Genomic DNA, 13,703 nt, shown 5'->3' with positions numbered 1-13,703 from the left:
CTCTGATAGAGTTTTGGTGTGGGGGCTATGGGGGTGAATAAGAGTTAGTTCTCTGATGGTGGTGAGGGAGCACCAGCTGGGACTGTGATGGGCTTGGGGATCACACTTGCAGCATTCACTGGGGAGAAAGAGACCCTCAGAAGATCACCAGTGGGGAGGGGGCCAAGAGGTGGCTTTAACCCCTCCTCCCAATAACATCCAAGATAAATGGACATGAAACGCCAGTACAAGTACCCTAGCGCACCACTCCTTGCAGCCAGGTGGCCACTTCCAAGTTCCCCTCCCCCGCCTTCCCCCATCCCATCCCCCCCCCCCCCCCCCCCCCCGCCTCTTCAGGCCCTAAAATATTCCGTGAGAGGCCATGTGTTACCCTGAGGTTCTGGGAGGCGTGCCTTCTGAGGCCTGGTTTTGGCTCGGGGCGGGAAAGCTGGGGAGCTCTCCTGTACGGCGCTCCTGGGCTGCGTGCCCCTCACCTCTAGGCAGGGGGCGCCTTGGCCCAGGAGTGAGTGCAGGCCCAGGAGCGGGCGGTGCTTGGCGCGCTCCTCCCATGCCGGTGTCAGATATACGGAACAGATCTCCCAGGCCGGACGCGCGGTGGCCTGACGGCCCGTGAGGATTCCATCGGCCTGACCCTGTCCGGCTTGACCCTGCCCGGGCGCGCCATGTTCGCGCGTGGGTCCCGGAGGCGCCGCTCCGGTCGCGCGGTGAGCGATACTCGGGGCAGCGGTGGGAGTCAGGGGTAAACTGAGGCCCAGGAGAGGGGGCAGAGGATAGGGATAGCGAGGAGGCGCGCCACTGAGGGTTTGGGAATCCCCATCTCCAGATTCCCAGAACAGACGGGCTGGGGCTGCTGGAAACGTGTGGATGAAGGAACGTGGAGATCTGGTGGCAGATGCTCCCTAATCGCCTCTCTGCACACTTCCATCAGCACCCCAGGACCTGGTGGTCCTCTCGTGTGAATTCTGGGAGGGGATTCTGAGGGCCAAAAGACTGGATCGTGGAGTCCTGAATTGAGTAAGGACCTCCTGAGCATCTGAGGGAATCTTGTACCTTGGCAGAAAGTGATCTTAGGGGTGAGGTCCTACACTCCTGAGGTGCCTAAATACTAAGGGTCCAGGGATTAGGATTTGGAGTTAGAGGGCTTCCAGGCTTCTACCTGAGCCAGGAGCTTTTTGACCAACTAGATAGTGGGGCTGCTCTTCCTTTGGAGGGGGTCTTTAAGTGGGGTCTGGGTTTGGTGGTCCAAAGGACCAAAGGCCAAGACTTCTTGGGGTGGGGATTATTGAATGGATCATGGGCCTCCTGAGATCCTGATCCAGTTCCTTAGGTATGAAAGGGGGGAAGCCAGGGTTTGGGGGAAGGGCTTCGGAAAAGAGGGACAGGGTTCATGTGGGGATCCCAAGTGAGGATGGGGCCTCAGACTCCTACCCTGTGGAATCGGAGTGCTGCTGGCCTCCTGGATGGAGAAGGGGCCAAGATGAGGCCTGGGAGGGACACCCACATTAGAGTCTCGGTGCTCTGGTGTGGAGAGTGTTCTGAGTTCTGGGGGAGGTGTTTGAGGCCTGGATGAGTCAGAGGCTGGTGGGAGGTGTCCAAGGCTGGGTGAGGGGGAAGGGAATTCCCTGAAAAGGGGTATATAGGAAGGTGGCCTCAACTTCCCCGCCTCTACCTCAGTTGTGTCCTCCTCTCCTGCACTCCCGGCGCTGTCCCAGCCTGCCCACCGCTGCCCTGGTGGGACAGGCCCTGGCGTGCGGTCGCGGGCCTGGGAGTGGAGAGGTGGGCGTTGACTTCTCTCTCCCCGCCCCCGCACCTCGTCTGGTACCGCGTCTGCCCTCACCCACTTCAGCCTCCCGAGGCGGAGGACCCAGACCGCGGCCAGCCCTGCAACTCCTGCAGGGAACAGTGCCCCGGCTTCCTGCTGCACGGCTGGAGGTAGGTGACCATCTGAGGGCCTTGTCTTTGTCAGGGCCCCGTCCTCAGGGGAACCCCCAGAAGCTCAGGCCACACCCGTAGGCTTGAGCTTAGTCCATGGAAGCAGCTCAGTTGGGGCAATAGCCTTACGCTCAGACTCAGGGCCCCACCCCCTGACTCATTCCCAATTGTCCAGTTCCCAGGAAAACTCCACCCACTACATAGCCCCGCCCCCCAGAAGTGTTCTCGCCTGGCTGCCAGTCCATCCCTAGGGAAGTCCTCAGTCCCAGGGGCTGAGCAGCATCCACTGACATCCAGCCCCTCTCAGACTCAGAACTCTTCTCCCAGACTCAGTGTCCTATCCTCCACCTGGAGCCCTGTACCCAAAACGTCTCGTGAAATCCCACAGAACCCACAGCCGGCACACTCAGGCCCTACCCACAGGCTCAGAGCCCCCACCCGCCCACAAGTTCAGACCCAGCACAGGCTAGAGCCTGCCTCTAGGAAAAGTTCCCCCACAATATCCAAAGCCAGTCCTGGAAAGAAACCTCTGAATATGTAACTCCAATCTCAGACTCAGAGCCCCACCTTTATTCAGGCCCACTGCCAGGACAGTCTGACCGAGTCCCAGAGATGATAGTCAGGGGCCACAGCCCCACCTGCAGTTCACAGCCACTCCCTCTGCTCCTCTCTCACCCACAGCAGTCCCACCCCTGGGCCCAGAGCCCTGTCCTGGCTTAGAGTCCTTGGGTGACGATAATCTGTATGTCCCTGCCCCTTATTTGTACTTCCTTGGGGCTGCCAAAGGGTCCAAGTGAGCTACTACGCCTTAGTAATTGACACCCTTCCCTCTCCCTCAGAAAGATCTGTCAGCACTGCAAATGCCCGAGGGAAGAGCATGCTGTGCACATGGTGCCTGTGGATCTGGAACGCATCATGTGTCGGCTAATCTCAGACTTCCAGCACCACTCCATCTCCGATGATGACTCTGGCTGTGCCTCGGAGGAGTATGCCTGGGTGCCCCCTGGTCTCAAGCCAGAGCAGGTGACCAGAGGCTGCCACCTGCTCCTGTTCTCCAGTGGATGCACACACATGCAGGCACACACATATACAAACCTATTTGTGGGACCACACTAGGGTGTGGTCAAATTGCATGTATCCTTCTGACCCCTATGTAATCTCACAGTGGTCGGCCCCCCACAATTCTCAGGGAACCCTGAGTGATCATTGAGTGGGTTAATTAGGGCATGTTCACCCCACTCCTATTCTATCTCTTAACTCAGGTCTTATCCCAGCACTTCATTCACCACATCACCATTAATTAATTCATTCAACAAATAGTTATTGAACACCTACTGCATCCCAGACACTGTTCTAGGCACTGAGGACACAGCAGTGAACAAAACACAAAAAAAATACATCCACCCACATGGAAGTTAGATTCCTAAAGTGAAAAACAGCCAATATAAACAAACCTATAAAAATATGTCAGATGGTGTAAGGACTATGCAATAAAAAAAGCAGGGAAGGAGTAGAGAGAAAGTTAGAACTGTAAATAGGGTGCCCAAGTCAACCTCTGTGAGAATATGATGTTTGGGCTTCCTGAAGGAGGTAAAGAAGTAAGCCATGCAGATACCCAAGGGTAGAAGCTATCCAGGCAAAAGGAAGAGTTGATGCAAAGGCCCTGAGGCAGCAGCATTCTTGGCATGTGTGAGGAACAGTGAGGAGACCAGTGTAGCTAGAACAGTGAGTGACTGGGAAAGTGGGGGGAGGTGAAGTCCAAGAGGTGGAGGGGGGTCATGGAGAAGACTTGGACCTCTACTCTGAGTGAGGGGGAAGCCACGAAAGTGTTGTGAGAAGAAAGGGATGTGGTTTGTTTTAGGATTAGCAGGATCCCTCTGACTGCTGCGTGTAGAACAAACAAGGAGTAAGGCTGGAAGCGGGTGGGCAGGGGCAGTGAGGGAGAGGCTACTGGAGTAGTCCTGTGACTGATGACAATATTGGCAGTATAAGTAGCAAGTGGTGATCAGATTGCAGATGTTTCACAAGCAGAGCTAAGAGGATTTGCTTGTGAATATGTGAGCGAGAGGAGTCAAAAATGACCTCAAGGATGGATGGATTAACTGATGTGGGACTGGCCAAGGCCGGAGCAAGTTGAGGAGTAAGAACATAAATTTGGGTTTGGCCATCTGGAGTTTGAGATGCCTGTTAAAGGTTTGAGTGGCCATGTTGCTGGGATCTCAGGGGAGAAGTCACAGGGCTGGAGGTATGCATTTGTGAGGCATTAGCCATGACGTGGTATTCATAGCCATGAGGTTGGACATGATTCCCAAGGGACTGAATGTAGAGAGAGTCAAGAAACCCAAGGATGAGCCTGAGAACCCTCCCACATTTGGGGCTCAGCTATTTGAGGAGGAACCAAAAGGGATACAGAGAAGGATCAGCCAATAAGGTAGAGGAAACCCAAGACAGTGTGGTGTTCTAGAAGCCAAGGGAACAAAGTGTTTCCAGGATAAGGGAGCGATCAACTGTGTCCAGTGCTACTGAAGAGTCCAGTTGTTATACGGCCTGAGACCTGAACAATGATTTTAATGGTGTGCACCTTGTCAATGACCATGACAGGAATAGCTTTGGAAGAGGGGCAGGGATGGAAGGGGTGGGGAAGCCTGACTGAGGTCGGGTCTGGAGACAATGGGAGGAGAGGAAGTGGACACAGTGAATGCACCCAACAGCTGTAAAAGGAAAGAGAATGGTGGAAAGGAAAGTGGGGTCAAGACCTGAAAGAACTTACAGTGTATTTGGGGGGTGATGGAAATGATCCAGACTGTAGGAAGGGGAGATGGAGAGTGTCACTAGACATTCCCTTGTGATGACTTTAATTTTCTCAGAGAAGTAGGGTCCCACCATCTCACTGTATCACAACTCACCCCTAGTCTCAATCATTGTCTCCCATCCCCGTGTCCTCCCAGGTATACCAGTTTTTCAGCTGCCTCCCAGAGGACAAGGTCCCCTATGTCAACAGTCCCGGGGAGAAATACAGGATCAAGCAGCTGCTGCACCAGCTGCCCCCACACGACAGTGAGGTGAGGAGAGAAAAGACAGGAAGGGCATGCCAGGTCGGGGTGGGGGTGGGGGGCACAGCCTGAGCAAATGCTAAGCAGCTAGAAAGAAATGGACAGGGCCAGGGGCACCTGGGTGGCTCAGCCGGTTAAGCATCCAACTTCGACTCAGGTCATGATCTCACAATTTTGTGAGTTCCAGCCCCGTGTTGAGCTCTGCGCTGACACTGCGGAGCCTGCCTGGGATTCTCTCTCTCTCTCTCTCTCTCTCTCTCTCTCTCTCTCCCTGTCTCTCTATCCCTTCCCTGCTCACACTGTCTCTGTCTCTCTCAAAATAAATAAATAAAACATTTTTTAAAAAAGAAATGGACAGGGTCAGAGGAGGAAAGGTAAGCTGATCTGAGGTCTGGACAGACAGGGACAATCAGGACATTCCTTGGCAAAACCACAGCTGAGCCTCGGGAGAAGAGGTAAGGGGTGGGAATTTCAGGCAGGAAGTAACATCTATAGAAAGACCTAGAAGTGAACTCTGAGCTGGGATGAATTCTGGAAGGTGGGGAGGGGCAGGCATCGTGGGAGGTGCCTGGAAGACCTTCCTACCCCAGGCACAGTACTGCACAGCACTGGAAGAGGAAGAGAAGAAAGAGCTCAGAGCCTTCAGCCAGCAGCGGAAACGAGAGAATCTGGGGCGTGGCACTGTGCGCATCTTCCCCGTGACCATCACTGGAGCCATCTGTGAGGAGGTGAGCAAGGGAGAGCCTGGGTGAGTGAGTAGTGCCTTTGTTCCAGGCCCTGGTAAGATGAGGCCTGCCACTTAAGCCCTAGTGGTCTGTCTCTAATGTCCCCTCTGGTGGATGGGGTCTTTTCCTCCTATCCCACTGTTAGGCATGGACCATCCCTTGCCACCTCCCTGGCCAGCAAGGTCTGTCTGTAGGACCCCCTGGTGGACAGGGCCTGTTCCTCCCATCTCACTGTTGAGTGTGGTCTGTCTCTCGGGAGGCTCTAGCGGACCTTCTCTATTAGTTCCCTCCACGCAGTGGATGTGAGGTGTGGGCTGACTCTCTGGTCCTCTTGTGGTTGCAACATGTCCTTAAGAACTGACCCCCAGTAGCAGGACCTGTCTGTAGGGCCCAGTGGTGGGTCAAATTTATCTTCAAGGCCCCTCCTGGTAGGTAAAGCCTGACCCTAAATCCTACTGTTAGGATCTAAAGTGAGGTTTGTCACTAAGTTTCCCCCACTGGGCCAGGCCTATCTCTTTGATTTCCCCAGCTCCCTAAAGCCAAGATTTGCCTTTAAGGCCACCCATGATTAGAAGGGCCTGTCTCTATGGTTTCCCCCAGGAGCAGGGTCAGTCTCTAAGGTACCCTCCCCTGTAGGCAGGACCTGTTTCAAAGTACCCCACTGGTGGAACCAGTCACAGAGGTCTGCCATGGGGATGGCCCAAGTGCGACCTGCATGACTTGGCTGACCCCATCCATCTGACCATCTTGGTGGCAGTGTCTATATGTCATTTGGCAGTGCGGGAAGCAGATTGGAGGTGGGGACATCGCAGTGTTTGCCAGCAGGGCAGGCCTGGGTGCCTGCTGGCACCCACAGTGTTTTGTGTGCTCCACGTGCCGGGAGCTGCTGGTGGACCTCATCTACTTCTATCATGCTGGCAAAGTCTACTGTGGTCGTCACCATGCTGAACGCCTGCGCCCGCGCTGCCAAGCCTGTGATGAGGTTCGTGCCTCTCTACCCAGGGGTGGGAGTGGAGAGTGGGCAGGGCCACGGGCAGGCCCCTCTGATGGCCAAGGTGGTCTGTGTTCCCCCCCCAGATCATCTTCTCCCCTGAGTGCACCGAGGCTGAGGGCCGGCACTGGCACATGGGTCACTTCTGCTGCTTTGAATGTGAAGCATCGCTAGGAGGGCAGCGCTACGTCATGCGTCAGAGCCGCCCCCACTGCTGTGCCTGCTACGAGGCCCGCCACGCGGAGTACTGTGATGGCTGTGGGGAGCACATTGGTGGGTGAACGTGACATTGAACAAGGGGACAGATGGACAGCTGGGCCACAGCACCACCCCAGCAGGATCCTCCATTAATATTCCATGCTTTGAGTCTAGTGCCAGGACCAAAGCCCTATACCCTTCACTGCAAATCTCTCACCGGTATCCCCCGTTATGCCGTACTTTCTAAACCCCACCTGCACAACACTAGGCACCACGACACATCTAGGCCCACTTCCAGAGTTCCCTCTAATTCCCAGCCCCTCCCCCCTCCCTTAGTCCCTCAGCCAAAGCCCAACTCCCCCAAGCTGTGCCCTATTCTGTAAAGATTCCTCCTACCTTCTAAACCACACCCTACCGTCTAAGACCCACTCCTTTCCTACCAAGGCCCCGCCCTACCTTCTAAGCCCTGTTCCCACCACCCTGGTCTTTTCATCAGGTCTGCCTTCTGCACTCCATGCACCAGAAGCCACTTCTTAAAGTTGAAGCCTGACCCACATCTTAGAGTCCAGTGCCAAGCCCCAACTCTGGGAGGGAGCACCCTAGGAAAGAAAGGGAAGGAGGAAACAGTTTCCAGAAAAGAAGGGATGACGAAACTCAGGGCAAAGCCCAAAGCTCAGGTTTCCCGCTTTCTCCAGAGAAGAGCCCCATTCTGAAGAGTTGGGGGAAGGAGGGAGTCTTGGGACACCCTGCCTCAGATTCCCTGCCTCTTCCCAAGAAGGGCCCATTCAGAACGGGTGGGGATATGCCTGATGACCCTGCCTCAGCTTCCCCCTTTTTCGGTCTCTGCAGGCCTGGACCAGGGGCAGATGGCTTATGAGGGCCAGCACTGGCACGCCTCAGACCGCTGCTTCTGCTGTAGTCGCTGCGGGCGAGCCCTGCTGGGCCGCCCCTTCCTGCCACGCCGCGGCCTAATCTTCTGCTCGAGAGCCTGCAGCCTGGGGTCGGAGCCCACGGCTTCTGGGTCCGGCCGCCGTAGCTGGAGCGCGGGAACGGTCCCCGCGCCTCTTGCAGCATCCACGGCCTCTTTCTCTGCTGCGGAGGAGGCGTCCGAGACCTCCACCAAAGGCACCAGCACGGAGCCGGAGCCTGGTGAGCTAACCCTCGAGCCACGCCCAGCCTCTAGAGCCACGCCCAGCCTCTACTCGTCCCTCCTCCTCAACCCTGGCCCCCTGAGCTCGATTCACCCAGGCCCTTCACCTGGTGCATCCCCGGCACCACCCCCATCTCAACCCTTGTTCCATCCCCAAACTAGGTCTCGTCTCCAGCCCAAACTACACCCCCTCGTGAACCCTGGTTCCTCCCCGCTCAGTTACAAGGCCAGTCCCCTAGCCTCAACTTGTTCCTGCTTGAGCCCGAGTTGTTCCTCCTTCCTTCCAAACCCTCGACCCTCCACCCTCCACGCCCAGGCCCCGCCCCTATCCTAAGGTAAATTTGGTCGGCTTTAGCCCATGCCACGCCCCTTCTATCAGAAGCCTAGCTCCCATTCCCTCCACCCATAGCCTGCCCTAGGCCTCATATTGCCCAAATTCCCCACCTTGCTGCCCCTCTCCGACCCCTGTCCCCACTTTCCCAGTCCCGATGGGGGAAAGCAGAGAAAGCCTTTCCACAGTCCTCCCCTGGGTGGTTGGGGGCGGGGGGAGATAACAGGGAGTTGCTCCATCTCTCTTTTCAGTTACAGACCCTGAGGAGCCAGCCCGCTTTCTGAGAGGGGCCCCCCACCGCCACTCCATGCCAGAGCTGGGGCTCCGCAGTCCCCCCGAGCCACCCCCAGGACCCCCCAGACAGCCAGACCCGAGCCTGGAAGATAGTGCCTTTGGTCGCCAGAGCACCCCTCGTGTCAGCTTCCGTGACCCTCTGGTGTCCGAGGGAGGCCCACGGCGGACCCTGAGTGCGCCCCCAGCCCAGCGTCGCAGGCCACGCAGTCCCCCACCCAGGGCCCCCACCCGTCGTCGCCGCCACCACCACCACCACCACCACCACCACCACAACCACCACTATCACCGCCGCCAATCTGGCAGATATCGCCACCACCAATGTGACTTGGGATCAAAATCGGACTCAGGATCTTGTTCCAGCTCACCTTCTAGCCCCAGTTCTGAGTCCTCAGAGGAGGATGGCTTCTTCCTAGGGGAACGCATCCCGCTGCCCCCGCATCTGTGCAGGCCCCGGCCTGCTCAGGACAATGCAACTGGAACCCCTAAATCCCCATCTCCACAGCTCTCCGGGAACTCACGCCCAGGGATGCCTCGCCAGGCCAGAGACAAGAACTGCATCGTGGCTTGAAGGCAGTGTAGTCCTGGAGGGCTCCATTCTCAAGTCCAAGTAGATGATCCCATCCCCCAACCTAAATCATAAATCCCCTTCCTCCTTCATCTGTTTTTTGTTAATGGAGTAATTTAATATTTGTTGTAAAACAGGTGTGGCTTCTTTACCTCCTTGCTCCAGCTGTCCTCCTCCCCAATTTTGCCCCTCCTGATGCTTGAGATTTATCCACATTTGATCAAAGGATTAATTTATTCATTACCATATGTTCTAACAATCTCTTTATTTATCCCTCCACAGAACCACCCACACTGAGGAGTTTTTTTGGTGTGGGTCACAACCTGGGACCTAAAATCTCAAATCTGAGGCTCCCTCCTCCCTCATTTTGTGGCTTAAGTGGGTCCATAGTCCAGGCAGAACAGGTATCTCCTTTTGGATACTGCAGAAGGAAGGGGGACATAGGCACACCCATAAAAATGGCCACACCCAGGAGGGATTGGCAGGTAGGAAAATAGATTCTCCCGATAAAGGCACTTTTACTTCAAATAAGGGACTGGGAGTTGGCTGGGAGTGCTGTAGGAGCAGGAGGGAGTTATTTCCATGGAAGTGTTATTTGCAGGTTGCAGAGAGAAATGAAGGGAGTTCACCTACACCGGGCCATCTGCAGGGTCTGCAAGTGAGGAAAAGAGAGGAAAGCATTGGCTGGATTCATAGGCCTATTTACAGACAAGAATACTGAAGCTTATGGTACTTACTGGCACTAAAGCCATCAGTACCAATAAGGGGCATTCATGCCCTTGGGAGACCCCTTTCCTTCTCTCCTCAGCCCCCTAAGCAACACTCCCCCCCCACACACACACACTTACCAGTAGGGGCTGCTGTATGTCTTTGCTGCCGCAAGGGGAAAGTGATGTAGGCATCATAGCCAAAGAGGCATGAGACAATTAGGCCCAGTACCTGAGGGTGGAGATGGGAGTAAGTGAGGTTGGATTAGGTTGGTCAGCCTACTCAGGCTTTTGCTTCTTTGTCCACCACCTCCAATGACTGCCCAACACAGGGATGGTGACTAAAACCCAGATCAGGAAGCCAGAGAGTCCCAGGGAAAGACCAGGAGACTGGAATCTACCCTACCCTCCCTTCTCCTAGACCATCCCCACACAGGGAAACCACATGGTGGCCCCACATGTTGGTGGCACCATTCACACTGTACATTTGAGACAAAGTTCTAGCAGATGATAGTCTAATGTATTGACAAAGGGGCCGCCTCTTTGCTCTTCCCACAAAGGTCCCTGTGTTGGACAAAGTATGGCCTTTCACAGCAAATGGTGATCTTGGGAGGAAAACCAGGGCCTGGGCCAGACTTTCCTGTAGGCTCTGAGGACAAGTGTGGCCTGCTAGGGGTCACACGCTTTCTAGCAAAAACAGGGGCACAAATGGCCCCTGGATTCTTAAACCCCTCTCTCTTTACTTTAGAGCTGCCCCTGCAGCTTTTACCCCTGCGATGATTTTGGAGGCATTTCCTCTCTCAACCAGGACAACAATGGAGGTGATCAGGTAGAGGATGGCCGCTATGAGGGTTCGGAAGAAATCCTGTGAGGTGTATAGAGAAGAGGGAAGTCAGCATCCAGAGTTACTGGGACCATCCCACCTGCCCAGGTCCCTCCCTAACCACGCCATTTTCAGCCCCCTTCTCACACTCCAAGGCCAGTTGATGATCTGTATCTTAGTGTGCAGGTCACACATGTAGATGACAAAGAAGATAGTAGCAAGGATCATTTCAACCACCGACAGGGAGGAGTATCCCGGTGTGGAGGCACTGAAGCAGATCAGAATCACCAGGCAAAATATCTGGAAGGATGACAGGGGAAAGGGGGCCTATGATCAGTGCCCATCAGGGCTGAGGGGATTGATTTAAACTGAAGGTCTCAAACTCAAATGCCTACCAGGACTGGAAAGATGACAAATAATAATCGCTAAACATTTATTGTGTGCTCATTGTGTCTCAAAGGTTCTTCTTCTAAGAGCTGTACAAATATTAATTTACTTAATTATCACGACATCCTAATGAGCTGGGTACTATTAGTATCTTTATTTTACAGGTGAGAAAAGTGAGCTCCAGAGAGGTTAAGTGACTTGCCCAGGGTCACCTAGCTAGTAAGGGGTAGCGTTGGGTGCCTCAATTTCGCCCCTTTTCCCTTCCAGCATAGGGGCGGGCTGCTGGGAGTGGTGCAGCCAGGTGTTTTGTGAGTACTGCTGGCGCCAGCTTCAGGGCCTTGACAGGGGCGGGACCTGCGGTTCCCTCGGCAACCCTTTTGGGAAGCGGTGAGAATGACACCGGAGGGGCAGGGCTGTGTTAAAGGCGTCGCACCCCTTTTACAAGTGAATCAAAGGCGGCGCCCACTTTGAGGGAGGTAGGAAACCCAGGCTCCTGAGCGGCCGGAATAGCTAAGGACCTCCGACCCGACCACAGAAGGGTGAGGAAGAACTGGTAAAAGGCGGACCGCCCTACCCCAAAGGACCAGCTCTCAGGGCCCCACCCCAACAGGCCCCGCCCCTGGGCTCCCGGCCAGCCCGCCCGCCTGTGCCCAGGCCGCGCCACGCCCTGCCACGGGAGGCCCCCCACCTCCCAGCCCCCTAGGATCCCTCGGTTGAGCCCACCGATGTGTCCACGCGGTCTCCCTCCACAGGGCCCCACATATGCTCTATGGACCCCTTGCGTCACCCCGTGGCCCAGCAGCTCCTGACCACCTTCTCCAAACCCCACGGACTCGCCCCGAGCCCCCAGTTTCGGGCCTCTGCCACTAAGTTACCCACCCTCGCCTCACTGGGGAGCGCCTCCGGGCCCACGTCTGCCTCACCTGGGGTCGCCGGGCTATGCGTGGTCCAGCCACCCCACCCCGCCTTTGCCCACCCGCCTATCCCGGGACGCTCACAATCTCAGCCAACAGGAGAATTCCTTTTCGGGTGCGCGAAAAGTTGGTGCAGGCGGCCCAGCAGCCGGGAGCCGAGAGGCGCTCGGAATCCGCCATGGGGTGCGCTGGAGTCCCTAGGGGCGCAGAGTATCTACTTGCTTGCCCGTGGGTTGGGGGACGCTGCACACCCTGCCGTCTTGCCCGCCGTCTGGACGGGAAGGGGGCCCCCGAGGCGAAGGAGGGAGTGAATCACCTCGCAGAGCAGAAGCGGGCGGGGCCGGAGGGGGCCGGGCCAGGTGGCTGCCGCCCCGGAAGCCCCTTTGCCCCGCCTGCCAAGGATACTCCCCGCCTGGCTCATAGCCCCCAGGGCGCCCCACCTCCAGAGGCGCCAGCCTTTGAGGCTTGGCAGTGCGGGGTACCAAGTGCGGTAATGGCGGTAATGGTGAGAGACCTTTCGCGCTTTCAGAATAGGAATGCTTTCGGTGCTGACTCAATTCGGAACCGCGGGGATCTGGTTTTGGTGGGAGGAGGGGAGGGGGAGGTATGACTCCGTTTCCTTAGCTGTAAAAATGACTGAGGGTATGGTTAAACCCATGTGTGTTTCCAGAATTCTGAATATTTCGGATCTTAGTTGTGTTTCTTGACACTCTCAGCGAGGTTTGAGGCTGCTCCGTTAAAACACACACACACACACACACACACCTTAATATTTCTTCAAGAAAAGGTGTGGATGTCGTTTACAGTAAGTGGGATAAGTCAGAACTAAAAATTGTGCCTCGTTAAGTCAGGTCAGGTTTTGTAACCAAATGGTTCCCAACATGTGCTTTTTGGACTTCAGAATTGCGGATAAAAGATCATGGTTGGTGGAATAAACATCTTAGCAGTGATGGAAATGAGACTGTGCTAGCGCACCGGCTAAAAGAGAACAGGGCTTGGTGAGCATCAAGCTGCTCAGTAAATCGGGACAGATATTATTAACAGTGTCACAGCCCAGGGTCTGATTCTCTGTTCTGCAATCCTAGGGAAGCCCTGGCCCTAAGTGCTAGGCCTCCATTTCCTGGTTCTAAGGAGAGCAGCCACCAACACAGCCCTTGATGAGGAATGGGGAAGGAGCATGGATTTCTTTATTGCTGGAAGTTTGACAAGATGAGAGGAAGGCTCCTGGGGTGCCAGTCTGGGTGACAATGCTGATGACATTTGAAGTGTGTCATCCTAAGTGAGCAATTTCTCCTGACTCAGCCTTGATTTCTGCATCTGAGACATGCACCTGGTCACAGGAATCTGGATATCCATGGAGATGTGCTGAGGATCACACTATCCAGACTGGACTTGGTTTTATTCTCACCTCATTTTAGGAGGGAAGAGTTGTGGCTGGAAGGCCAGGACAGTTCAACACAAGGACCTGCCTGTACCCCCAACCTGGGGCCCCTCAAAACCAAGGAAGGGGCACCCCTCTGTCAGCCCAAATTGCTGAGAGTGGTTGGGTGGTGGAAGGAATGAAGCACATTTCTCCCACCCCTGAGTGTGTGCTTTCAACTTTGTGAGGACATGTCTGAGATTCTAGAAGAAA

At 55.5% G+C, this 13,703-nt stretch overlaps 2 protein-coding genes and 1 long non-coding RNA gene across 4 annotated transcripts; 2 read left to right on the top strand and 1 right to left on the bottom strand.

The window, feature by feature from the left end:
• The first annotated feature begins 596 nt into the window (after window positions 1-596).
• PRICKLE3 (prickle planar cell polarity protein 3) lies at window positions 597-9,702 on the top strand. Of its 2 annotated transcripts, none has more exons than XM_030305037.1 (9): window positions 597-704; window positions 1,847-1,932; window positions 2,772-2,955; window positions 4,881-4,994; window positions 5,576-5,713; window positions 6,489-6,692; window positions 6,788-6,974; window positions 7,749-8,048; window positions 8,632-9,702. In XM_030305037.1, the coding sequence occupies exons 1-9, from the start codon at window positions 663-665 to the stop codon at window positions 9,240-9,242; spliced, it is 1,866 nt and encodes a 621-aa protein (XP_030160897.1). In that variant the 5' UTR covers window positions 597-662; the 3' UTR covers window positions 9,243-9,702. The 2 variants fall into 2 exon arrangements, with proteins under 2 accessions (XP_030160897.1, XP_030160896.1); XM_030305036.1 differs by having other exon boundaries at window positions 6,468-6,692.
• On the bottom strand, window positions 9,486-12,379 carry PLP2 (proteolipid protein 2). Its single transcript, XM_030305043.2, has 5 exons — window positions 12,155-12,379; window positions 10,917-11,069; window positions 10,716-10,811; window positions 10,088-10,178; window positions 9,486-9,891 (listed from the first exon to the last, which is right to left on the bottom strand). Exons 1-5 carry the CDS (start codon window positions 12,248-12,250, stop codon window positions 9,869-9,871), a joined length of 459 nt encoding a protein of 152 aa, XP_030160903.1. The 5' UTR covers window positions 12,251-12,379; the 3' UTR covers window positions 9,486-9,868.
• On the top strand, window positions 11,598-13,648 carry LOC115507004. The gene is made up of 2 exons (XR_003966527.1): window positions 11,598-11,695; window positions 13,156-13,648. It is a non-coding gene; the product is annotated as an uncharacterized LOC115507004 (long non-coding RNA).
• Window positions 13,649-13,703: the final 55 nt, after the last annotated feature.

The sequence above is a fragment of the Lynx canadensis genome, chromosome X, assembly GCF_007474595.2.
Source record: "Lynx canadensis isolate LIC74 chromosome X, mLynCan4.pri.v2, whole genome shotgun sequence".
Lineage (NCBI taxonomy): Eukaryota > Metazoa > Chordata > Mammalia > Carnivora > Felidae > Lynx > Lynx canadensis.
The sequence above is the reverse complement of the archived record's forward strand: the minus strand, read 5'-3'. Positions and strand labels throughout refer to the sequence as shown.

Bases quoted from the DNA above. Each gene is read 5' to 3' on its own strand.
- PRICKLE3 (XM_030305036.1), top strand. From the start codon at position 663: ATGTTCGCGCGTGGGTCCCGGAGGCGCCGCTCCGGTCGCGCG. The intron at 1,933-2,771 runs GTAGGTGACCAT...CCTCTCCCTCAG, and splicing joins TTCCTGCTGCACGGCTGGAG to AAAGATCTGTCAGCACTGCA. The intron at 6,693-6,787 runs GTTCGTGCCTCT...TTCCCCCCCCAG, and splicing joins GCTGCCAAGCCTGTGATGAG to ATCATCTTCTCCCCTGAGTG.
- PLP2 (XM_030305043.2), bottom strand. From the start codon at position 12,250: ATGGCGGATTCCGAGCGCCTCTCGGCTCCCGGCTGCTGGGCCGCCTGC. The intron at 10,812-10,916 runs GTGAGAAGGGGG...TACACCTCACAG, and splicing joins TCATCAACTGGCCTTGGAGT to GATTTCTTCCGAACCCTCAT. The intron at 10,179-10,715 runs GTAAAAGCTGCA...CTCCACCCTCAG, and splicing joins CCTCCAAAATCATCGCAGGG to GTACTGGGCCTAATTGTCTC.